Source organism: Natator depressus, chromosome 10, assembly GCF_965152275.1.
Source record: "Natator depressus isolate rNatDep1 chromosome 10, rNatDep2.hap1, whole genome shotgun sequence".
NCBI lineage: Eukaryota > Metazoa > Chordata > Testudines > Cheloniidae > Natator > Natator depressus.
Genome location: NC_134243.1, coordinates 25,533,932 through 25,558,063, shown reverse-complemented (window position 1 = coordinate 25,558,063; position 24,132 = coordinate 25,533,932). Strand labels below are relative to the sequence as shown.

The 24,132-nt window shown below is 42.0% G+C and overlaps 2 protein-coding genes across 5 annotated transcripts; one reads left to right on the top strand and one right to left on the bottom strand.

Annotated features, from left to right (window-relative positions):
* Positions 1-55: 55 nt before the first annotated feature.
* TMEM186 (transmembrane protein 186) lies at positions 56-3,945 on the bottom strand. Of its 2 annotated transcripts, none has more exons than XM_074965479.1 (2): positions 3,779-3,945; positions 56-3,114 (listed from the first exon to the last, which is right to left on the bottom strand). In XM_074965479.1, exons 1-2 carry the CDS (start codon positions 3,779-3,781, stop codon positions 2,380-2,382), a joined length of 738 nt encoding a protein of 245 aa, XP_074821580.1. In that variant the 5' UTR covers positions 3,782-3,945; the 3' UTR covers positions 56-2,379. The 2 variants fall into 2 exon arrangements, with proteins under 2 accessions (XP_074821580.1, XP_074821581.1); XM_074965480.1 differs by lacking the exon at positions 3,779-3,945 and adding an exon at positions 3,295-3,505 and having other exon boundaries at positions 58-3,114.
* On the top strand, positions 3,927-22,463 carry PMM2 (phosphomannomutase 2). 3 transcript variants are annotated; one of them, XM_074965476.1, is made up of 8 exons: positions 3,927-4,078; positions 7,600-7,711; positions 9,209-9,285; positions 10,247-10,338; positions 11,570-11,669; positions 12,799-12,874; positions 15,201-15,316; positions 17,396-22,452. In XM_074965476.1, exons 1-8 carry the CDS (start codon positions 4,010-4,012, stop codon positions 17,498-17,500), a joined length of 747 nt encoding a protein of 248 aa, XP_074821577.1. In that variant the 5' UTR covers positions 3,927-4,009; the 3' UTR covers positions 17,501-22,452. The 3 variants fall into 3 exon arrangements, with proteins under 3 accessions (XP_074821577.1, XP_074821579.1, XP_074821578.1); XM_074965477.1 differs by lacking the exon at positions 3,927-4,078 and adding an exon at positions 6,935-7,089 and having other exon boundaries at positions 17,396-22,454; XM_074965478.1 differs by lacking the exons at positions 12,799-12,874; positions 15,201-15,316 and having other exon boundaries at positions 17,396-22,463.
* The last annotated feature ends 1,669 nt before the right edge of the window (positions 22,464-24,132 follow it).

Below are 24,132 nucleotides of genomic sequence, written 5' to 3'. Positions count from 1 at the left end.
TATAAAGTCCATACAGGGCCACACAGAGGGTTTTGAGGGTCTGGGGCAAAATCTAAAACTGAGGCTCCCCACCCTTCCAAAAAGATTACCACAGAGGGGAGAGGGTTGGAGAGTGAGCCCATCCCATACTCACCCCAGGATAAGGCTCACCTCGTGTCCCAGGCTCACTGGGCCAAATTTCACTGCGTGATGTTGCAATCTGATACAACAGTTTGCAACACCACTAGGTTTGGTGGCCCTCTCAAACAGGACTCCTGGGCAAACTGCCCCTTTTTCCCCACCGTGGGTTTCCCTGAGTCCATGTTTTCTCCATGTCCAGGCCTGCTTCTTATTATGGAGTAAATCTTGATCCTGATTTCTAGGTCACTGGTAAGGACATCTTTGGGGAGGTAAGGACTACTCCCCACCCAAGGCCATGGAGCAGTGAAGCTGCTGTCCTCGGTGGGGGGACCAGTGGGGAAGGGGAGTACAGAATTTGAATAGTGGTTCTTCCAGCCTCTCCAGGTGCGCATAGCAGTGGGGGCGGCTATATGCCTCTGTGAGACTGCCAAAAGCGAACACAAACACAGATACTGATGGTGTGTAACCAGAGCATTCCATATCTGGAGAGGCACTGGGCAGGATTTACTCCTATGAACTTTCATAATACTATGTAAAGTGGTACAACTTTAATTAAACAGCTCCCACTATACCATATGGTTTGCTTGTGTTGACATTTGTAATTTTTCACATGATGGTAATAAAGGTAGCCATTACATTGTCATTAAAATACATACTGTGCTTTATAAATCTGCTTAATTACCTGTCATTCCATATCAGTAAGCAACACAACTGAAGTCTCTTAACACTTTATACAGTACAACTTTGGTTTTTTTAAAATTTGTGATAAGTACAGTCCATACCACACACAGCAAAAAAGCAAATGTATTCTAACTGCAGGCCAGTCAGTGGAAGGATATTTTGAACTGATGTGCTATTTAGCTCCTGTATGGGCACTGTTGCTGTCGAAAGATCCCAACCAGTGATGACATGAAGTTGTGCATGCACCCACTTTTTATAAAATCTCAGCCCAATTCAAATATTTCCATGATTCTTTGTTTTAATGTTAATCTTCTAAAAATAACCATTCCCCTGCTGTTTTTGCAACCCAAATATTACAATGCTATGCCTAAGAAAATGAAATTGACAGTTTGTTGGTTAAATTGAAAAAGAAAATCCAAACAGAGCATAAGCACTGAAAAATAAATGCTTAAAATTCTTTGTTTCAATAACCTAAGACATTTTCTATAGACCAGGGTAAGAAAATGTTTTTTAAACTTGAACAGGAACCTGATGGTGTGTCTGTAAATAGTACTACTGTAACATACTTCTCTTCAGAATTTTTGATCCTTTTCATTATGTACACAATTTAAAATGCTTTACTGTGGCTCTTGAGACACTGTCCAGCTACTTTATTTGTTTTCATATAGTTGAAGTAGATATTCTCTTGCAACATATTTTTCTCCAAGCAATACTTAGAGCCTTGTGAAGATCATCCAAGCATTGAACCCACAAGCTACAGATGAAAGATGGACAAAGTTCACTCTGGATCCCATTAACACCTTTTGATCTGACAGAACAACTGTTACAGAAAAAAAGTGAGTGGCAAACTTTCCAGTTGGTGCCAGCCCAGAACACAAGGGAGTGAGCAAGCAATTCCACCTCACTCCCATGACAATATCTTTGCAAATCCCTGTACCGGGATACAGTTTTAATAACTTATTAATTTTTCATGTTAATATAAATAAGACTTGCCTGATCAAAATTTTATATAAATTGGAAGTGCAGTCTCACAAGAGACTAAAAATGGCACTGTGGGCTGCTATGTTATATCTATGATAGCAAATTACATTTGCTCAGTTTTACCAATAAATGTTTTCTTTAACTGCCATTCTACAGTCTGAAAGCCAAGCTGAGAGAAAGACACAAAAAAACCACCACCCACCACCACGCTCCACTGCAACTGCAGATTAAGGTGAAACAATTTTAAAGATTTCAACTGTGTATGTTACCATCAGACATGAGTATTAAACTATATTTCTTTACATAATGGTTGTTTGTGTGTGTGTGTGTGTGTGTGTGTGATGAGATTCCCCTTTCATCTGAAATTAGTTGTACAGGAACTTCTATCTAGTGGGTTGCCACATCATTGTATCCCCTTTATACAAACACGGGTGTGCATGTTAGCTCATAAAGGATTTGTATGGAAAAAGTCTGGAAATATTCCATATTTGAGTGCTTGCAAATCTATTAAGCTATGAATTCAGCATGAAGAGCAATGGAAAAACATTAAACAAGCTAGACGCTTGAAAAATGTTGGTCATTGCATCTAATGAGTCACTAAAATCCTCCAAATATTTGGGCAAACCTCTGTTTATCCACAATATGGCCAAACGTTAGAGTAAAATATAAAACCTGTGTACTATTGTGCTGTTTAAACTGGAGCAGTACTTCATTCTTAGCATCTCCAGTGTCACCCAACATCATTACAGTTTCAACTGGACAATAAATTTCTTTCTTTCTTCCCCAAAATGTTAAGTGTGCCACTTTTACAATGGTGCCAGCTTCATTTAAGTACATCAGTCCAATCATTCGTCTGAGAAAATAACTTATACCATACAGCATTGCAGAAGCAAAGCAAGCAGTGCCAGTGACATACAACAGAAAATCCTGAGAAACTTGTTCCTGCAGATAGAGGTGATAGACAGGAGGGAGGATGAGTATGGTTATACCAGTCTGTAGCAACTTCATTCTTGAAAATATTCTACAATATTTAATTCCTGGAAACTTGTAGACCAGTTTGAACTGTTCTTTGTTCTCAATCATAGACTTTTTTAAGACTCTGTTGGTGGGGGTTAAGCTGCCAGCACATCTGTGCAGTGCCAGCCCTGTCCCAGGATAAAAATTAGCACTACCAGGTTGCCATCTCTGTGGCTGTAAGAACATATGGGTCCCAAAGCAACGGGGTAGGCACATGTCTTCTCTTTTCCACAATCTTGGTGAAAGCTCCCTTGGTAGAGATCTCCCAAAGGAAGGCAGCAAATGGAGTCGAGTCCTTATTTTGAAGATTCCAGCCTAAAAGAAAACATTCCCATATCACACCATTAAATCTTTCAATACTGGCATTACACAACACTTGCAGCTCTTACAATATCTGTCTCTGTAGCAGCTTGAGGACAATCAGGGTATAGCAGTTACATTCCTACTGTGTTCTAAGCGAATTGGTGAAGCCTGGGTTTGTGTTGAGAGACTTACTCAGGTGCAGATTTCAGTTTGAGGCCCGTGTACACAGCACGAAAGAGGCAGAATTCCTTGCTCTGGAGGCGTAGAGCGGCCCAGGAGCAGCCGCATCACAGCGCATACAGGCGGAAGGGCCCTGGAGCGCCCCATAGCCTCGCTTCAGGGCACCAAGGGGACTGGCACCGGCCCTCAGCGAAACGTCATGAGGGCTGTCCAGGCGCTAGGTGGCGCCACCTCCCCGGCGTGTCTGCCGGCAAAGTGTTTCCGACCGCGCCTTCCCCCGACACCACACGCGTACGCCCCTCCCGCGCCGTTGAGGGCGGCCTGGCCCGCTCGTCCCCCGCCCCCGCTCAGCTACTGCTGGGGCCGGCCCTCGAGAGGCGGAGTATTAGCACTGTGCGCCATGTACAGCGCCTAGCACGCCTGCGAATACCGCCGGGGCCCGGCCTACGAGCGGGCGCTGGGCCGCATTCCCCAGCGCCAGTCCCCGGCCCCTTACCATCTCGACGCGTAGAGAGGTGAAGCTACGCGGCCGCACACTGCGCCTGCGCTGGCACGACTGTCGCTCCGCGGCGCCCCGGCGCGCTGCACTGTGGGCGGGCTCGGGGAGCCGGGGGGGGGCTGCGGGCGCCTTTCGGTGGAGCGGTTTGGGTTCCCGGCATCCCCCGCGGCGGAGTCGCGCAGAGCCGGAAGCGAGTGCAGCGCCCGGCTGAGCCACGTCATCCGCAGCATGGCGGCGCCGGGCAGCAGCGTCCTGTGCCTCTTTGATGTGGATGGGACCCTGACCGCCCCCAGGCAGGTGAGCCGGCGGGGGCGTCCCTGGGGCTTTCGGACCTGGAGCGGGTGATTGGGAGCGGGCCCTGGAGTGGGTCGGGGGGTCATATATGGGAGGCTTTGGGGTTGGGACGGGCTGGGGGGTGGGCGTCACATGGAGGAACCTGTGAGAGTTTATGGGGTTGGGGGTGGGTTGTGGGGGTATGGGGGGGTGGGCGGGCTGTGGGCTGATATGGGGATGTGTGGGAGGGTATGGGGGTTGGGGAGGGCTGTGGGGGGCATAGGGGAGGGGCTGTGGGGGCTATAGGCCTCGGGTGAGCTGATATGAGGATGTGTGGGAGTTTATGGGGTTGGGGTGGGTTGTGGGGGTATAGGCCTCGGGTGAGCTGATATGGGGATGTGTGGGAGGGTATGGGGGTTGGGGAGGGCTGTGGGCTGATATGGGGATGTGTGGGATGCTGTTGACAGTGGGTTGTGGGGGGGTATAGGGTTGGGGTGGGCTATATGGGGATGTGTGGGAGTTTATGGGGTTGGGGTGGGTTGTGGGGGGGTATAGGGTTGGGGTGGGCTGTGGCGTTACATGGTGGATGAATGGGAGGTTATGGAGTATAGGGTAGAAGGACCTGGGCAGGTGATTATTATGGGAGTCTCTGGCTGGACTGGGAGCCTGGGGAGGTTATTGGGGAGAGGGGTGTGGTTTGGGCAGGGTTATCGGTGATACGATCTGCCAGACCCATCAGGTCTGACTCCAACATATGCAATTGACAAACCCTGAGAGTTACACTATCAAAGACCTAGAAAATAGCAGTTTCAGGTCCCACCAAAGATTTAGCACCTACAATTTCCCTCCTGTACTAATATTCCATGCATCACTTTTACACCAATAGGGGGCCCCTGTGTTACAGTCATGTTCTTTTCATGCGTTGTTTGCCATGTTGATGGAAGATGGTAATGTCGCTTGTAGTATTCTGGCTTGTCAACACCGTGTGTCAGTGACTTATGATTAGAGCTGTGCAAAAAACTGATTTCTCCACTCCGTCAACTCAACTGGCCATGCTGAAAAATTGGAGAGGAAAATAGTTTCAGGTCGATGTGGGATGAACATTTTTTGAACTTTTCAGTTAACCAAAGTGTTAAAAAAAAAATCAGTTTGGGTCACACTAAATATTTCATTCTGTTTTAGAGCTTTTTGAAACTTTTAAAAATAAAACTGAAGTAAACTTCAGAAAAAAACTCATTTCAAGTACTGAAAAAATCAAAACTTTTTTAAAAAGTTTTTTTGGAATGAAACTGTTCTGCACATTTGTCATGGCATTGCATTAATTTTTGGTTGACCCAAATCTGTATTCTTCAGCAAAAATAGGTTTTGGCTGAAAATATTCACACAAGCAGCACGTGTGATAGATTTAAAATTTTTATTAAAGCAAATGTTAAAGTTATACAATACATAGATTGAGAAAAGAGTGTCTGTATATCTGGTTATAGTGCTTAGATTATCCACACATACAAAGTTAGTTTTTAAAAGTTTTACATATGATACATAGAGTACATAATCAGCAATATCCCAAATTTAGGTGAATAGATTTAACAATACAATTTAGATATTAGAATTTGAATTCTTGGGTACATCACTCATGAAAAGTTGTACAAAGATTTGGTTGTGGAAAACAAAATATATCAATGAGTGGGGATTGTCCCTCAGTAATTGAGAATTAGGTTCATTGTACATTTAGAAAATACATACTACACTACAAAAATCTCTTGTTGCTGTGACATTCTGATCACCAGTTCTGTCCCATGTGCAAACTCTGAAAGAGTAGCCACCCAGAAACTTAGGGCTTTGTGACTACTACTCTGTGTTGCTATTTTTAATGATGAGCCCTGTCCATTCTGATTGCAATAATTTTTTGGTAACAGTTTAGGTGACTTTTTAGACTGGAGACTTGGATTAAGACAAGCGCCACATGATATTATAGTGCATACTGCTAAATGGGAGACTGCTTGACAAGTTCACGCGAGGCCTTTGTCTGGTAAACTGTACAGTAGTCCTGAAAGGATAGGAACCAGTACACTGAGGGTGGGAGTGGCAGAGGAGGTGTTATATAAAGCAAGCTTAAAGTATCCATTGCTGCCCCATGGGATGAGTTCAGTATGGGGGCAAGGAAGAAAATACAAGTTCTGGGTTATAACTTTTTTATAATATTCCTGATTATTAGGATTTAAGAAGCATGTTGTGTTGTCAGCTCCAATGTTTAACTGTCACAGGAGCTTCTTTCCTTAATTATTCCAAAACCTCTGCTAGCAATAACCATATTACACTGGGGGATGGATTTTGTTGAACACACATTCATATATCTCACTTTGAGATTCAGAAAAATAAATAAAGGTGCAGCTCAGGTTTTTTCCCTAGGGGGCTGGAATATTTATTTTCTGTTGATTTAGAAGTAACATGCAAGGTTTAGGAAATGAATAATTATATAGTCATATGCATTCAGTTTAAGTCAAACTGAGATTTCTTGTAACAAGATTTTTTTGTAACAGCCTCAAAATAAAAATCATATTGCTTTTGAATATTTTGTATATTCAGTGTAACTATAATTGAAAAAGTGGATGACATTTTCAACTGTTTTTCAGTTTATTTACTTTGTACCTTTGACAATACTTCGCATATAGCCAGTTTTGTTGTTTCCTTTGTTTTGCACGAGTGTCTCACACAGTAACAGAAGAGACATCTTAAAAGAAAGTTGTTATAAAGCCACAAAAATTTACCAAGGACACTTGTGGGCAGTTGTCTGGCCTGAAACTAATTTAACTCATTTTTTAAAATTCATTAGATTTAAGATGATGATGTACCTTCATATTATTTTTTACAGTCTTTTGTTCTGTTTTTAGGAGTAACTTTGTCTCGATAAATAATAGCTGGCTGGCTGGAATGAGAGTTAGCTGACTGAAGCTCAATGAATTAAAAATGGAGATAATGCCAGTAATCTGAAGGAAATGCCTACTGTTCCATCTTGAGAGAGTTGCGGGTGCACAGTATGTTGTTGGCTTGCAGTTTAGGGGAGGGAGCTCTTGGATTCTCAATTTTTCTTGGTTTCAGGAAGCAGCAGTGCCCCTAAGTGCCATTTTTTAACCTATGAGTTTAGTGTGATGATTGTAAGCCATTTATTCGAATATGGACGTTGTGTCACGCTTGCCTCTGACTTCCAAACTGGGTGGGGGAGATTAGTTCAGTCTATGTGGAGGCTGACCTAGAAGACGCCTCAGAAGCCAGTGCAGTTTTTTGACTTTTTAGCAATAGGAAACACACTGCATTAGTGAGCCAAATGCTGTAGTGGCTTCCTTCTTATTTAAGGCATTTTTACCTTATGGGAAGATTTTCTCATAGGCATTTTTAAAAAGCTCTCATATTGTTTCTTAAAGCCCAACACAATTTAGTTCCCAGTGACCTTTTTCCCACTGCACTGTTGTATTTACAGTCAACTGGTATCTCAAACTAAAAGTACCTAGACTACCTAAAAATTCTAAACTCTTCTTTTAATGTAGAAAATCACAGCAGAAATGGCAGAATTTCTGCAGAAGCTGCGGAAGAAGGTGAGAGTTGGACTTGTAGGTGGTTCAGACTTGGACAAAATTCAAGAGCAGCTGGGAGACGATGGTAAGAAAAGAGGATGATGCAATCCCAGTTGAAATGAATTGCTTATGAGGTAGTCCTGATGCGTAAATACAAACCCTTTCTCCTGGAGTTGTTCATTAAATGCAAGCTTCCTTATTCCTTGTTCTGAGTATCAGTTTCTCTGTGTTTATTATACCACATCAATTTCATGAAATGTTTGTTAGTTATTTACTGTCCCACTGAGAACCTGCTCAGGTTAGAATATGACAATTGCTGAATTTTATACCCTATGTGGACACCTACCAGCTGCATTAAAAGTCCTATCTAGTACCTATGCTTTTGGGTAGGATGATTTTATATCTTAAAGATCTTGAAATTTTTTATTAAGGGATTGCGACTCAGAGTGAAGTACTGACTCCACACTACCATTGTAGTAAGATATATTTTAACATCTTTATAAAATGGAGTTGTGCATATCTCATTACATAGGTTGTTAAGCTATCTAATGTGTTCATCCATGCAGGAGCTGATTTTATTAGATGGTGGCTCTGAAAAGAAAATCTGGTTCTTTTCCTTTTCAACTCTATGTAATATTTTTAATGTGAAAGATCAATAGTAATAGCCTTCCATAATTCACAAATATGCAAGCCCACTACATGCCACAAACATGTTACCTAACCGTGGCCTGTAAGTGGCCTCCAGGAAGTCATCTTGTCCTACACTAGCAAGATCCTGATACCCTGAAATAACCTCTAGCAGTATTACAACTACTGCAAATGTTCAGATAAGGATGTGATTTCACAGCTTTTCTTGAAACAGAATATTCTGTTCCACAACTGATCTGATAGTGTTTTTCAACCTATTCCTGCAAAATTCATTTGAATCCAAATGCTGAATTTTAGTTTCAGCAGCAGTATCACACAGCTTGTAGTGAAATAAATAGTACGGTACGTTTTCCTATTGCAACATAGTTAATGGCTCAGAACAAGCTGCTTGGATTTACCATTTTGTAACCATATATTTTCATCTTCTAATACTACTTACATATTTCAGAGGAGACTCAATACTCCTATAATTCAATTTAAACACACACACACACACAAATCTTAATAAGGCAGAGTTGCATTAAAAAAATCACTCTCAAATAGGTAAACTTTCCTTCGTCCTCTTATCAATTTAAATCCAGATTGTTGTTCCAAGGTTTTGCAATACTTACTGGATGCAGGACAGTTTACAATAATAAAGTACAAAGAAATGTGCTAAGGATGGAGTCATATCCTTAACACTAAATGTATGTAACTTAACTACAAGCTCTTCACATGATGTTAGTCTCCCAGTGACTTCCGAAGGAGGAACAAATACAGAGGAGTTGCAGGATTAGGTCCTTGGAGTCTCTCACCGGACATTACAAGTGTGTAACTTTTGTGCTTAATATTCTAAAAACTACCGTATTTTGACCTAAAAGGGTTTGCATATTATAAAGTATGAGGGAAGGCAAATTAAAGTAGACGCTGCAGCAGTTTTTTGTTTGTATTTTAGTGGTTGAAAAATTTGACTACGTCTTTCCAGAAAATGGTCTCGTGTCATACAAAGATGGGGAATTTTTGTGCAAGCAGGTATGTATGCAGTTTTAGTGATCATTTTTTAATAAAGTCTGAAATTATTTTATATGTTTTTTATTTGTATAACTGACGCTTCATCTTGCTCCTTGTAGACTGACACGAGGTATGGGGCCAGATCCTTACCTCAGACCTCCTGTTTTGTGCTGCTCAAAACCTGGTAGATTTGGCTAGGTGAGAATTTTTCCAGCATGGGAAATTCTTGAGTGACATCTCTCCTAGCCTCTGGCATAGGGATCATGGCTGGAGCTCTCTAGTGATCCCAAGCTCATGGAATTTCCATGGCAATTGGGCCTCATTTAGAGTAGCCTTGAGGCTACTCTGAATTATATCTGATCCCTGACAGGCCTGAGAATTGAGAAACTGGAAGGTGGCTTTCACCTTTTTTCCTTCCCCACCCTCCAAATGAGTGGAGTGTACCCTGGCTGCTACTTAGGATCTAGCTCATAGAGTGAATTCTTGATTGATTAGTGTATTTTATAAGCTGCAAGAAATAGTGTAAGTGGATGAGAAAATACTGTTGATTAAATCTAATATTGTGATAATCTTCAGTGACTCAATCTAGCTATTGCAGAATGGAAAATAAAATAGCTCAGGGCCCAGATTGAAATCTAAGACAGTGGTATCCCACACTGTACTAGCCACTGTCTGCCCCTTTCCATTCAGTCCTGCATTTTATAACCCACAGTTTGAACTAGGGGCTTAGAGGATCATAGGGAGAGGTAGTCAGTTATAGGGGGAGGTAGTCAGTTGCCCAGCACAGCAGTATATGATTAAGGTAGAGAATGGGAGCTTTACCATACCGGTGCTGCACACATACTAACTGAAAATCACTTATCTAAGACATGTTTTTCTGCGATCTGCTATACAGGACTATCCCAAACCTGTGTTGTCAGTTAGCTACTTTCAGAACCCTGAATTCTGGACCTATAGCTGACAGGTCTTTTTGTATGTTTAGAGCATTCAAAGTCATCTGGGTGAGGACCTGCTCCAAGATCTAATCAACTATTGTCTGAGTTACATTGCAAAGATTAAACTGCCAAAGAAAAGGTAGGTATATGCACATGCACATCTTAGGGGAGAGGGTATTCCCGCTTTTGGGATATTGAGCATCAATAGGGAAGACAATGTCCAGTCCAGTTAGAGCTGGATGGTTTGTGTTTGAGGGCACGCTGTATAATTGAGATAGATATATATTATTGTTCCAGCAATCCCATACATAGGAAGACAAGCTCTGCTATTGGAGCAGGTGAAGAAGGATCAAAAGAAAAGATTGTCCAGAGTTGCTTGCCAGGGAACAGGGAATTATTTATTCTCCATAGAACAAATTACTCTATAAAAATCTAGAAAGACAGAACATTGGGTGCTGATTGGGATACCTCCTATTTTCATTTCCCAGGAAGGGAAAATTAAACTTAATGTAAAAGGAATTTTCTTGATGCAGTTGGAATTCAAAGGCATTATTGCTTCCATAAATTATAAGTTTGCAAGTTTTCTTCTAAAATTTGAGACCAATTGCCCTGCACCGTATTTGGGAATGCAACTGCTGGAGATGCTGAGCTAGATCCTTTGCTCCATACAGCTGGGACAGGTCCATACAGCTGGGACAGGGAGAGTGAAAGATAGATTTAAGCTACCCTTGCAGCTCCCCAATATTGGGGCTGGCTAAGAATTGTCCTAAGGTTGCTTTCAGTTCTGTCCAGCCACAGCTGAGCTGATCCAGCAACCAAGGAGTGATTATTAGAGTGAAGGGGTGCTTCCGCCATGCATCCTTTTCAATGGGGGTGTCTTCTATACCAGAGATCAACAGGGGTAGTGTAAGATGGCTAAAGGAGCTCTGCACTCATCAAAGATTCCTCCATGCCAGGGGAATTGAATCCTGCTGGGTTTCTAGCTGCTTACACAGAGGAAGAGGAATGGGGCTGATCATCTGACCCACAAGGTCTTGAGCACTTACAACTGTTTTTATCAACAATGTGCAAGATACGTAGTAATCATGTTTACTCTGACATCCTAAGCAAATTTCTACTTGGGTAATTACATTTTGCAATTTGAAATGAAAACTTGTGTGTTTTCCTCAGCTATCACTAATGTAATGGGCAAACACAGTTCCTTTAAACTGTAATATTTTCATCACATAATGCCATTTTTGGAGATCTCAGTAACAGAGCAAAAGTTCTTGAGATTCAGCTTCAGCAATCTGATCATCGCTGTGTTTGCCTTTCAGACATACGTGGACTTGCGTCCATTTTCAGCAGTGACAGTTGACTCTCTTTTTCAGGGGTACTTTTATTGAGTTCCGAAATGGGATGCTGAATGTCTGCCCTGTTGGGAGAAGCTGCAGCCAGGAAGAGCGAATTGAGTTCTATGAATTTGATAAAGTGAGTCAATTTTTAAAATGGGTTACCTCTCTTATTCCTCACTGTTCTAAAGGACACTGTCACGGTCAAATTGTATTTTCAAAAACTCCCCTTCCTGTGTTTAACACCTTTCTCCCTGCTGTTGGTTGAGTTTCATTGTTCAAACTGCAGGAAATGTAAAAAGCAGATTAGCTGATCTCACTTTCTCTTTCTGGTGCTCTAGCACAATGCTGTTGTGAGGTGTTTCCAATACTATAAATCTCCCTTCCTTCTTACCCTGCATCAGTCCTCCCAAAAACCCCTAGTCTGTCAGTGTGTCTTGGGTTTTGTATAGCACCAATCACTGTGGTAGCTTTATGTTCTTTGAAAATTAATGAAAATACTCTTTTTTTCCTATTACCTTCTCTAATGCTTTTTAAACAAAACCTAAACTTGAGGCTTAAACTACTCAGCATTAGCCATCTTTAAAATGCAGTTACATTTATCAGGGCAGAGATGGTTTTGTGCCTAAAAGCATAAGACTGGGAATTGAGAAATCTGGGTTCTGTTTCCTACATTGTCTCAGACTTCTTTTGTGACCTTGGGCCTGTCACCAAGACCCAAGATTTCCAACGATGTCTCTAAGTTAAGAGTACCTCAGTTACTGGCTGCCTAACTTTTAGAAAACTAGGCTTGATTTTCAGTGTGTCTCAGGCCCAAAAGTGTGAGGCATCCAAAATTAGAGACCACCTTTGAAAATTTGTTCTTAACCTCTCAGTGCCTCAGTTTCCCCTTGTATTACACCCTTGCTGTGAAATTGAGCTTTTCAGCAAGGTTATAATACACCATTCATTAATTTTTAATTCATTAGTATGTAGAATATGTTGAGCTCCTCTGACGGAAGCGAAAAATAACATGGTATAGGTCAAATTCTGTTTGCGTTCACTGTACACTTGTGTAATGTCCTAGTAGCCCCATGGAGATACTCCAGACTACACTGGTGTATGCTGAGCAGAACTTAGCTCTGTAATACTAGTACTGCACCATTGCATCCATGGACTTGGGAGCAGCTAGCTAGGACCACAGTTCCCTACTTACTATTGCCTTTTCTGATACTGATTACTACATAAAAATCACTTAACTGATGCGTCTTTGTTTTTGTTTTTAACAGAGGGAACATATAAGAGAGAAATTTGTAGCTGATTTACAAAGAGAATTTGCAGGAAAAGGCCTCACATTTTCTATAGGTATCACATCTTTTAAAAAAAGAATTTCATTTAAAAAAAAATCATGCCCTCTTGCCAGATTGCTCACGCTGTATGACTCAGTGGCCAGGGTGGGGGTGGCTGCTGCCATTTTGTACACAAAGTCTTTCATTAGGTCCTTTGTGGTAGAAGACACCACAACAAAAGGAAAACTGCATCTGTTTTTGTTAGTTCATTATCTTCTGATGTCACTCATACAGTTGATTTTGCTTGATTTGTAAAAACGAATTACACATTTCTGACTAACGAGAGATGCTTCTTCTGCCCACCACGTACATGACAAATACTTACTGCATTAACACTGCCTCCATTACTAGCCCTTGACTTTTAATTTCAGTGGTTGTATTATTGGGGGCGGAGGGGGGTGAGTCAGAAAGGAAATTCAAGAGGAGACACAAGATGCACAGTAATTCTGTACAGTAGGGATGTGTCTTTCTAGGCTTGTCTTTCCTATTTTTTTTCCTACTGAACATCTCTGGGCAAATTCTCCACTTTCTCTTTCATTCATAGTAGAAAGAATAAATGGTTGTCTGTCTCTACCTCTGGCAGAATTAAACGGTTTATTTGGGGCAAAATGAGTTTCAAACAGGGCTTGCCATGAACAATCCTCTATGATGACATCCACTTAAACTGGGCAAAACATTTTTAAAATATCAAGAAAATCCTCCTGTTTGAGACTTTGTGTCATATTTCAGCCCAGTGTTAAGCTTGACATGATAAAAAAAAAATCCCTTGGAAAAATACAGGTTTAGAATAAAAGTATCAACTCAGAGTTAACCATAATAGAGTGAAAAGTTTTTCTTTATAAGATCATTATCTTAAAAAGATTGACTTCCTCCTATTTGTCTATTTCAAAACTCTTATGAAATCTTACTGTGTGAACACAGTCATATTCAAAGAACCAGGAACTCACCCACAATGTTGTATATTCCATTAGAACATTGAGAAAAGGAGTAAGAGCGGGTCTTATGCACTCCACACAAGCTATTCAAATGAATTTGTCAGTGATTGGAATTCTTACCTGAAAATCTTTCTTGTGTTTGAGAACGTCTCTTTCCAGAAGATGGTATGCACTGAGTCAGGCAGCTTCCTTCCCATGCTGAGGGATTATGTCAATGGACGAGTTTAATTGTATATCTGTAAGTTCTCAAGCATAAACATCTATACTCAGCGTCAGACAGTCTCTGATATGTGGTGTCCCTGAAAACGGTCATTGTTTTTGTAGAGCTGGTGGGGATTCTGGCATTGGCTCCATTCAGAATTAATTGGTTCAAAGCACAGAGTGATAACCTGACAGTCCTCATTAATACACACAAACTTAATTTACACTCATTTTCTGCTGAATTGGTTGCAAAGTTTGTGTCAGGGAGAGTTCAGACACACTTGTAGAGCTTGATTCCCACTGGGGCCTGGTCTACACTAGAAAATTAGGTTGATTTAACTACATCCGTCGGGGTGTGAAAAATCCACACCTCTGAGGGATGTAGTTAAGCTACCTAAGTCCCTGTGTAGACAGCACTACACAGAATTCTTCCATCAACCTAGCTACTACCTCTTGGAAAGATGGATTACCTATGCTGATGGGAGAATCCCTTCTGTCGGCATAGATAGTGTCTATACTGCAGCGCTGTGCTGCTGTACCATTTTAAGTGTAGGCAAGTCTGAGAAGCTTCTACAGGCTTGGAAAAAGGAGGACCAATGGAGTAAAGGCTTCACTTACCTTTTTCTTCAATGTCTGAATCTGCCAAGCCTGCCACCCTTTCTGCTGTGTAGAAAAGGGTGTGGCATGATCTGCTTTCACTCAAAAGCAGGCACTTGAACTTTAAACATTTATTTTTGATTTTTTTGAGAGATGTTTGAATTGAAATTTGGTCCTAGTAGAACTGCATGATACTGTGGATAGGAAGAAATTCTAAACCTTTAAAAATCAGTTTAATTTGGGACCACAAACACTAACACGCCTTAATCAAAATCCTGCGGTCTTGCATCCTGTTGCTACAGGCCAGGGTTCAGTTTGGGTGTTCTAAAGATGTTTGGATTTCTTTTAAATTTAAACATCTGAATATCCTGCGTGTAGAACACTTGGTTTGGTAACCATTGTAACATCCCTGTAATGTGTTTTACACTAAAGTCTTGATGTGTTCTCTCAGCCTTAACTCCATTTCATTTCATTTCATTTCATTCATGTCTCGGACTTGTTCAGTTTCCTTTATCAGAATCTGCTTCAGTGGCGTTCAGCCTCAGTCAGCAGAGTTCCTTTTTTTCCCCTCCCCCCTTAACACTTGCCTCTTGTCTACCTTTTACTTAGGGGGGCAGATAAGCTTTGATGTATTTCCAAATGGTTGGGATAAGAGATACTGCTTAGGAATTGCTGGCAACGATGGATACAAGACTATCTATTTCTTTGGAGATAAGACCATGCCAGTGAGTACTGCACTATTCTGCATATACATTTAGAATCCCCTTCCCAAACTGAAAGCTCCATAAGCAGGACTTTTTAATCAATTAGATTAGAGACTGAAACCACGCTATGGCTTTCATCTTTTGTCAGACATTTCTTGGATTGGCACCACCTCACGTTGCTGAACTTTTTTACCTCTATTTAATACCCTGCATTTTCTTCCTCAAAAATATTTAAGCCAATTTCTGTTCAGCCATTTGACAGAATAAAATGTCTCTCCCCCTCCCTCTAACCCATTCAGTGTAAAATAATAAAAATTCTCTAGCTCCAAGGGCCTCTGGCATGTTACACACTGAAAGCGAGTTCTTCTGCCTGGGCTCCTGCTTTACGACCTCATTAATAAGGGGGGTGGGGGGTCACACTCAAGGCTTGCTGTGTGAAAGGGGTCACCAGTACAAAAAGTTTGAGAACCATTGGATTAGATTAATTCAGCAGCACCGTTGTGTCAGAACAGCTTGTGCTGTGCAGTCTCAAAACCACAAGAACTTTGTGCATGAAACAAACTCTCTTCCAAATGTACTGTTACTGAACTGTACAGCTGTGTTGTTGGAGTGATTTTAAATAAGAGTGCACAGAACAAGCTAGCTGCAGTTACCTAGCTGGTCTACAAGGTGCATCAGTGGACCCTGCTAACATGCACTAAAAGCTCCCTAGTGCACACCAGCAGGATCCACATAGACAGGTCACACCATGAAAACAAGGACTTGCATTGGCTTCTGAAAAATCGTATGTTGGAAATACTAGTGTAACCTCTGCCTCTGTTTCCAACCCATCTTTTACAGATCAAATTGAAGGGGCATTCACATGGTTAGATTTTTAAAACCTACTTGATACTAAATCTATTGTGGCCACTCACAGGGGAATATGAAGGAGTAAGGCCCCTGTCCCCTTGCACAGCTGTGTTGTGTAGCCAGCAGAGTGCCTGAGACATCTCCCTACCAAAATCAAATTGTGGGGGGAAGACCCTGCCCCTGCACACCAGTCTTTTCACATCCCCTCCATCAGAAGGTATTAAGCATCTTTCTAGGGCTGAAGAGGATTTTTTTTTAAATAAATCAAGATGTTGAAATTAAGAGGCTTGAAAGATTAGCAATTATCTATCTGTAGCTGTGAGAGAGCCTGATTAATAAAAGGTGCTTTTCTTTAAAAAAAAAAAAAAAAAATCTACAGTAGTTTTTCTGTAAAATGTGATAAGGAAATTACAAGATGTGGGATGATATAAAAGTTTATTAGCACAAGTTGGAAATAACATGCATAACTCAGTCGTGATTTGTCACTCCTATCAACTGTACAGTAGGCATTTTACAGACAAGCTTCCTGTTTGCGGTATAAGTAAGTTACTTGTGAGTGTCCAATTGGGCCAGTAAAATCTGAAGAGTGAATCTCCCTTGTGTAGACACAGCATATGCTGACGGTTTTTATGGTAGCATAGCTGCATATACGTGGGGATTTTGCGGGCACGTTGGCACACCAACATAGCTATACCAACAAAACTTTATAGTAGTAGACCTGACATAAAGGTTTGTACCGTTTAGCTCAGGCCTTTAAAAAGTGACTTTAGTATATCTTCAATTATCCCCATCTTTGAAAGACACTGAATTTGTTAAATGGTACACTGGAGAGATTTTTCTAAGAAAATAATCAAAAGCTACTCTGAGCATATTGACCAGTAAGTGTACAGATTAAATCTACTACACTGTCTAGTCATTTGTATGTAAATCAGCTTTTAGCATACTGTTCCAGTGATTTAGTATTTTTCTATTTTATACACTCTTTGGTGAGTAACAAATGGATTGTTACTATTGCAGTAAATAACAATTCAAATGCTGGTTAAGCCTAACCTGTGTGTTGTTTATGTGCTGCACAAGCTGGCTCTCCAGAAACCTTTTCAGTGGACTGTTGCTCCACTGGAGTTTGAAAGCCATTCACATCCACCCTTTTCACAACACACACAATGTCCTTAATGTATATACACCGTGTAAGCGAGCATGCATCTGCACTATGAAGAAGGCAGCTGATTTGTTTGTCTCTCTTGTCCCCAGGGTGGAAATGATTATGAAATCTACACAGACTCCCGAACAGTAGGCCACAGTGTTACATCACCAGAGGACACAAGAAGAATCTGTGAAGAGCTCTTTTTTAAATAAATGACTTTGCTTTTCTTCAGATTTGACAGCAACCAAACACTGAGTTGAAGAAGAAATACCAATCCCTTCAAACACGAAATATTTCACTTCTTTCCAGTGGTGTTCTTTCATAATGGTTCACAAACATTAAATGTCCTGTTAGTCATATGTCACTAGGGAGAATTCAATGTTGATTTGTCAAGCATAGCAATGTTTGTTTAGGAACAACTCTTTCATATTTTTAATTCAGTTATGTACTGATGTCTTTTTAAAAATGAATTATCTAACGAGGATATGTAGGTTCAGCTGTTTTTTCTCTGAAGTGGTTCATTGGGAAACATAATTGAAAACTCCTAGACATTTTTGGATCAAATTTACATGACCTGATTTAACTCCTCATAGGCTAAAATTAAAATTTCACTGGCTTATTTGATTCCTAGAAATGTATGTTTTGGATTTAGATTTAGTGGACTAAGGGAGAAATGACACCATTAAGCTAATGTGCTTTCAAAATAGGTGTAATAAACAGGGAGAGAGACTTGTCACCTTGTTTTACCTGAAAGACTGGAGAACCAATCAGTTCCATTTCCTCCTTGTAATGCCATAAACAAACATCTCTTCCCTTGGCATTTAAACCAAATATTTTTCCTCCAACCTGTTTGAGCTAAAGGTCCACCACAGCTCCCATCGTCCTCTACGGAGAACTCCAGCAAAATTACTGATGCTTAGACGTGGATTAAATAAACTGTCACATGTACAAGGAACAGAAAGGCCCAGCAGCCTTATCCCTGTATAAATTACCTTTAAAATATCTTGCCCTTCACTGTGTTTTCCTTGCAAAGTGTAATGGTCATATCTATTACTGCAGTGTAGGATAATTAAATAACTTGTCAGAACATTAATCATGCCTTGCAAACTAGTCTGTACCAAGAGAGAGATGGGTTTGTATATTTAATAACAAGTTGAAGAATCAACTATGTGAGATAGTAGCAAAGTGGAATGTTGCCTACACTGTACATTTTGGTCTAAGACCAGATTGTACAGTGTGTGTTGCAGCACTAAACATACTATCATTTCCCTGTATAACAAATTGTTCACACTACATTTCACCCTAACAGTAACTATTTTAGATTTTGTATGAAGCTTAAATGGAAAATGAAAGTTGGCAAACCTGGGATGCAAGTTACTATTTGTTACTGTGAGCTGAAGCCTTCAACTCACTGAGAAACAGGTTAGCTACTGAATTTTGTCTCATGCAAACAAATAAGCCTCTATGTAAACAAAAAACAGCTTGCAGACAAATCACTCAACAGGATATGACTAAAGCTAACCAAAGTATTCAGAATGTGCCAGGTGGGGTTAGTTGAGTCTCAGACTAATTTCATTGGTCAAAAGGCAATGTAAGTTTTATTGAAGTCACTGGAAAGACTGCCATAGGCACCTGCATTGAGAACACTGCAGCCCCATATTTTAATAATCTTCAGTTACTGCTGTGGTTCACGTGTCTTGTAGCAGAATCTTGACTGGCCAGTTATGTGACAGTATTACCATTTTTTCATTGCCTTATATATGCAAATGAAAGCTCTTTGTAACACTCTGCAGCTTAGTGAGTGGAAATACTGCCTATTATTGCTGAAGTGACCTAGTCCTAAGAACTGGGCTGAATTTGTCATCTTCTATGGCAGGGCTAGTCAATAACCAGCCTGCCCATAACTTTTGACAGGCGGTAGCGTTAGTGTTGTTTTTGTATTATGTTGTCTGGACCTTGACACAAAATAATTGAGTTCGGCGGTATTGCTCTTTTCTCTCCTCGTATGTCTATTCTAGCAACACTGCAGTCACACTGAAATTCCTTTTTTAAAAAGGAACAGCTATGCCTATTAGTCTCACTAGCAAAGAACTAAACTCTTTTCGACCCTCCCTTTTTGTGTGCGTGCGCGCTGCTGTTGCCAATCCCTTTTCTAGAATATGGTTAAAAAAAACTTTAGGAAGTTCCAACCCTTCCTGTGTTTCTCAGCCCACCATTCAAGAGAATTATCTGATACAGCCTTGGATGATGTCACATAATAAATGTGCTCTAGGGAGAGCTGTAACATTCCAAGTTTTCTTCCTTTGTACATAAAGATTGAGCAGTGAGCTTTTTGCTATTGAGGTCAGAGTTCAAGATGTTTTATCTCTATGGGCGCACCCCTGTAAGAAGGTGTCACCCATGCACTTGCAACTGAAGAATGCAACGCAGTCTCTGCAACACTAAATGAGGGGAGGCATGGCCCCACCACCACTCTATGCTTGCTCACTTGAGCAGCAGAGCTGAGGGGCAGGCACTGGAGCACTCATAGGGACAAAACATCTCAAGGAGGCGAGACTGTTCAGAGGAGTGTAGCAGCAGCTAAACTGGCATAATGATTGACAAATGTGAATGGAAGACCAAGGTGCAGTCCTATAGGTTTCTGCTATTGGGACATCTTTCAGTAGAACTGAGTGCTAGTTGAATACGCTGGCCCTTTGCAGGCGGGATGGGGCTGCATCCCAGCAGATTCATAACAGGTTAAACTGCAACCCAAAACCTGCTTTGATGGTCTTTGAGTCAAACTAGGTTGTCCCTTCATCCTCTCTGCATACGATCTAGGAAAGGCCCAGGAGGTCTTAAGGTAGCAGCTGAGAGCCCTTCTGTCATCTAGCGTAGGTAGGCTGGTTTCCTCTCTGGTGGCATGAGGCTTTGGGATAGATCACTGGTGGGCAGCTTGTGTGATTAATAAAGAGACCTTAAGCAGGAAGCAAGGATGGGGACACAGTGTAATTCTCTCTCTACAGAAGGTAGTAAATGGCAGGTCTACCCTGAGAGCATTGAGCGCTCCCCTTCATCTAGCCAAATGATGGCTACAAGGCAGCGTTTCTCAACCTTGGGACGCCGCTTGTCCAGGGAAAGCCCCTGGCGGACCAGGCTGGTTTGTTTACCTGCCGCGTCCGGCCGATCGTGGCTCCCACTGGCCGCGGTTTGCCGCTCCAAGCCAATGGGGGCTGCAGGAAGCGATGCGGGCTGAGGGGCAAACTGCGGCCAGTGGGAGCCGCGATCGGCTGAACTTGCAGACGCGGCACGTAAACTGGCCCAGTCCGCCAGGGGCTTTCCCTGAACAAGCGGCGTCCCAAGTCTGGGAAGCACTGCTCCAAGGAATGAACTCTTGAGGGAGAGGTGGAGGAAAGAATGGAAAGCCATTGGTTCAAAGGTGATGGGAGAGTTCCTCAGGGCACTGAGCCCCACATTTGGGCTATACAGGGAGAAAATAAGTTGTGTAAACCTCGCTGCCATCTGGCTGTAGTAGTGTGGGCAACCAAATGTACTCTGACTGAACCCATTGTCTTTAAATCCAACAGGCAGTCTAGGTGTGCCATGTGGCCAGAAAGGATTAAGCATCCTGCAGTCTTTATGTTGTCAACCTCTTAACATATATATGTAATCAAACAAACAGTTCCTGTCTATGCTGTATTCTGCTAATTCAGAGATCTTAACATTTAACTGTAAATATAGTGATAGCAGCATAGTGATCAAGGCAATTGTCTTATGTTAATCGGTGTAGCTAATTACCAGTCACGCTTAGGTCCTGATGCGTTAGGTCCTGATCATTTTTATCTCAGATCTGCTTTATGCAGGGGAAGTTCAAGTTGTAAGACTGAGATCTTCAGTCCCACCTGGATCACCCTGGATATGAACAGTGGACTGAATGTATGGACTAATTCTAAGAACTCTTTCTAACTCCAGCATACACTATCTCTACTATGAAACTGATCTCAGAACTGTACTCATGTCTGTGTGTATATTGATCTTTTAACCAATACTCTCTCTCTTCTTTTTCAATGTTAGTTTAGTTGGGTAAGATCTGAAATATTCATTAACTTGGGAGGTGATGGTCTGATCCTTTGGGATTGGTAGAACTTTCATATTTGACTTGGCTGGGTGGAAGCCCACTGCTGGGTTGCTTTAAGAGACCTGTGTTTTGGCTTCTGTGCAACCAGTAAGGGTATTGTTGAAGCTTTTTTGTGCAGGCTTTGTAAATCTAAGTATTGGAATATCCATCAGCTTTGGGGATTGTTTGCCCTAATTGAGTAACCTCAGTGTGGCTTCCCCTGGGACCTCAGTCATACTAGGATCGTGGGAGAGCACTCTTCTTAAGCATCAGACATTTCGAAGAAAACACCAGGAATGGAAGCAGTTTACTTTTGAAGGCAAATTTTGCGAGTACTAGGTTTTCTGCTAGATTGATTGGACTTTATTGAAGCAGGTTAGCTCCATGCTCGAGAACCATCTATGAGCCATGCTCTGATCTCAGAGCTCTGCACGGAAGTTGAGGGTATCGAAGACTGAGTAGAAGGGCCAGGTGCATCTTGGTGCCAAGAGGTGTCAGTCTGTACCGAGGAAGAAGGCTCCCTGTGCTGTCTATTAGAAGAGTTCTCTGCACCCTGCTTTTTTGGCTCAGTACCGGAATCAGATAGAGCCTTAGCTGGAGCCTTTGAGGGCCACGAGGTCTCCTTAGAGTAGGATTTAAGGGGCTGACCTACACCTCCTCCACATTTCTCAGGTGGGGGAAAGAGGCTTCTTCGGTGTCCTAGTCTCTAAGGGTGCTGCTTAAGCTGCAACAGTCACTGGCGCAGCCTGGGATGTAGAGGCCGATGTACAAGGTGAGAGAAGTGGAACCCATTGGGGCTAGTGAGCATTCCATTAGAGGGCGTTTCAGACAGCTCTATCTTTCCGAGACCTGCCTTGAAACCCTGTACGACCTTACACTTTGACGAGACCTGAGTTTCTTGGAGGTAACTCAAATGTCTGTCACGAGGGAGGAAAAGACCTCGGGCAAGTCTGGCAGGGCTTAAACCCCAGAATCTTCTGCATAAGCCGGAGTGCTAATGGACCAAAAGCAGGGGTCCTAAAGAAAAAATGGGGGAGGGAAAACTCCAGTTCAAACCACAACTGGGATGAAATGAAATACGAATAATAAAATAACTAAACAAAGGAAAAAACCAGGACTCAATTGTTGTGTTAAGAAAGACGGGAAGCCATAGTGACTTACACTCAAAGAAGATTCTGATTTTTACAACAGTTCAAACCCTAGTTGTACAGATTTCCTAGGAAACATTTCAGCCAAACTACGATCAGATTACTATGTAAGGAGAAGATCCTTCCCTTATTTGATAGCCTCCAGCTGCTGTTGCTCACAGATTACTAAGAGTATTTTTATTTTACTTTCTGTTCAGCCCGTTCACAAGATGGGCTCAATTTTCTCTGTGCCAATCTCTGCTCCGTGTGGGGGAGGCTTGTCAGGGAGCCAGTTCTGCCTCTCAAAGTTCTCAGGCACTGAAAGTGGCTTGCAAAGCAGCTTTAAATTCTACATAAGAACGGCCATACTGGGTCAGACCAATGGTTTATCTAGCCCCGTATCCTGCTGGCCAACAGCGGCCAATGCCAGGTGCAGGCAACATCAACTGATCCATCCCCTGCCACTGATTAAGAGCTTTAAGGGCTCCCATGCCAGTAGCGTGATGGTACCTTTCCTCCACAATCCAGCCCTGTGCTGTGCGGCCATGAGGACAGGGTCTGATGGTAACTCTGAAACAATCTTATGGCAGACCATTAGCTATTGAAGTTGCTGACTGAGAACCCTTGAGGTGGAAAACAAGTCAGCAAATAGCAGACTCAAGCAATAAGGATGCCGCAGTAATGCGCCACAGTGAACAGCTGGTGGGTTCCAGTCCTGAGTGTATGCGACTAAGTGCTGTTCTTCATGCAAAGGGCTGCAGATCCCTTACAATGGAGAACCTTAAAGAAAAACTGCAGTCATGGGACTGCAGAGAAATTCACTCACGTAACCTCCATGTTCTGATAAAATAAATTACAAACCAGGAATGAAAAGTACCTGAAAACATCAGATTTCTGTGGCATAGTTTTCTTCTGGCCCCTCTAGCTGAACTCCTCTGTGCGGGGCTGAGGAATCTGTGCTGTTAGAGGTGGGAAGAGAGAGAGGGGTGGGGAGATGGGCGCTTTCCACTAGACCTGCGGGATTCCATAGTAAAGTTAATATTGAGCGTCAGCACAAAGCGAGTTCTTGCTGTGAACAACCCTCACCCCCTGCCTTAGCTTAGTGGCTTACACAGAAGGCAGAACAACAGAGCCACCTGGTTTCCTTGTGGCTGGCGCGTGCGCACCCCTCATCCCACACACACACTTTTATTACTAGATCACAATTTATTGCTAAGCTATTCTAGAACTACCGTTTAAAATGTGACCCACTATCAACAACTGAACCTTGGACCAGCGCGCTCTTGGAAACACTGACATCTGTGTTCCTGGGGGGATAAATCAGTGCAGCTTGACACCCAAAAATAAGGAAAATAGTTACAACATTTTCTTAAAACCCAACATCTCATTCAGCGTAGTGTAGGCTATTGATATTGAAGCTAACCATTCATATGCTGTCAAAGTGCTTTGCAGAGGGCAAGTAAAGCCCTAAGTAGGACAGACTGATGTCTACACAGGGCTGAAACTCACATGCACTATTACATATCAAAACGTAGCAAGCACCATGTTTATAGTCACCAATGTGGCTGTTCTACAAACACAAGTTGATTACATTGTGTTTTTGTGGGCTGGGTCTTAAACA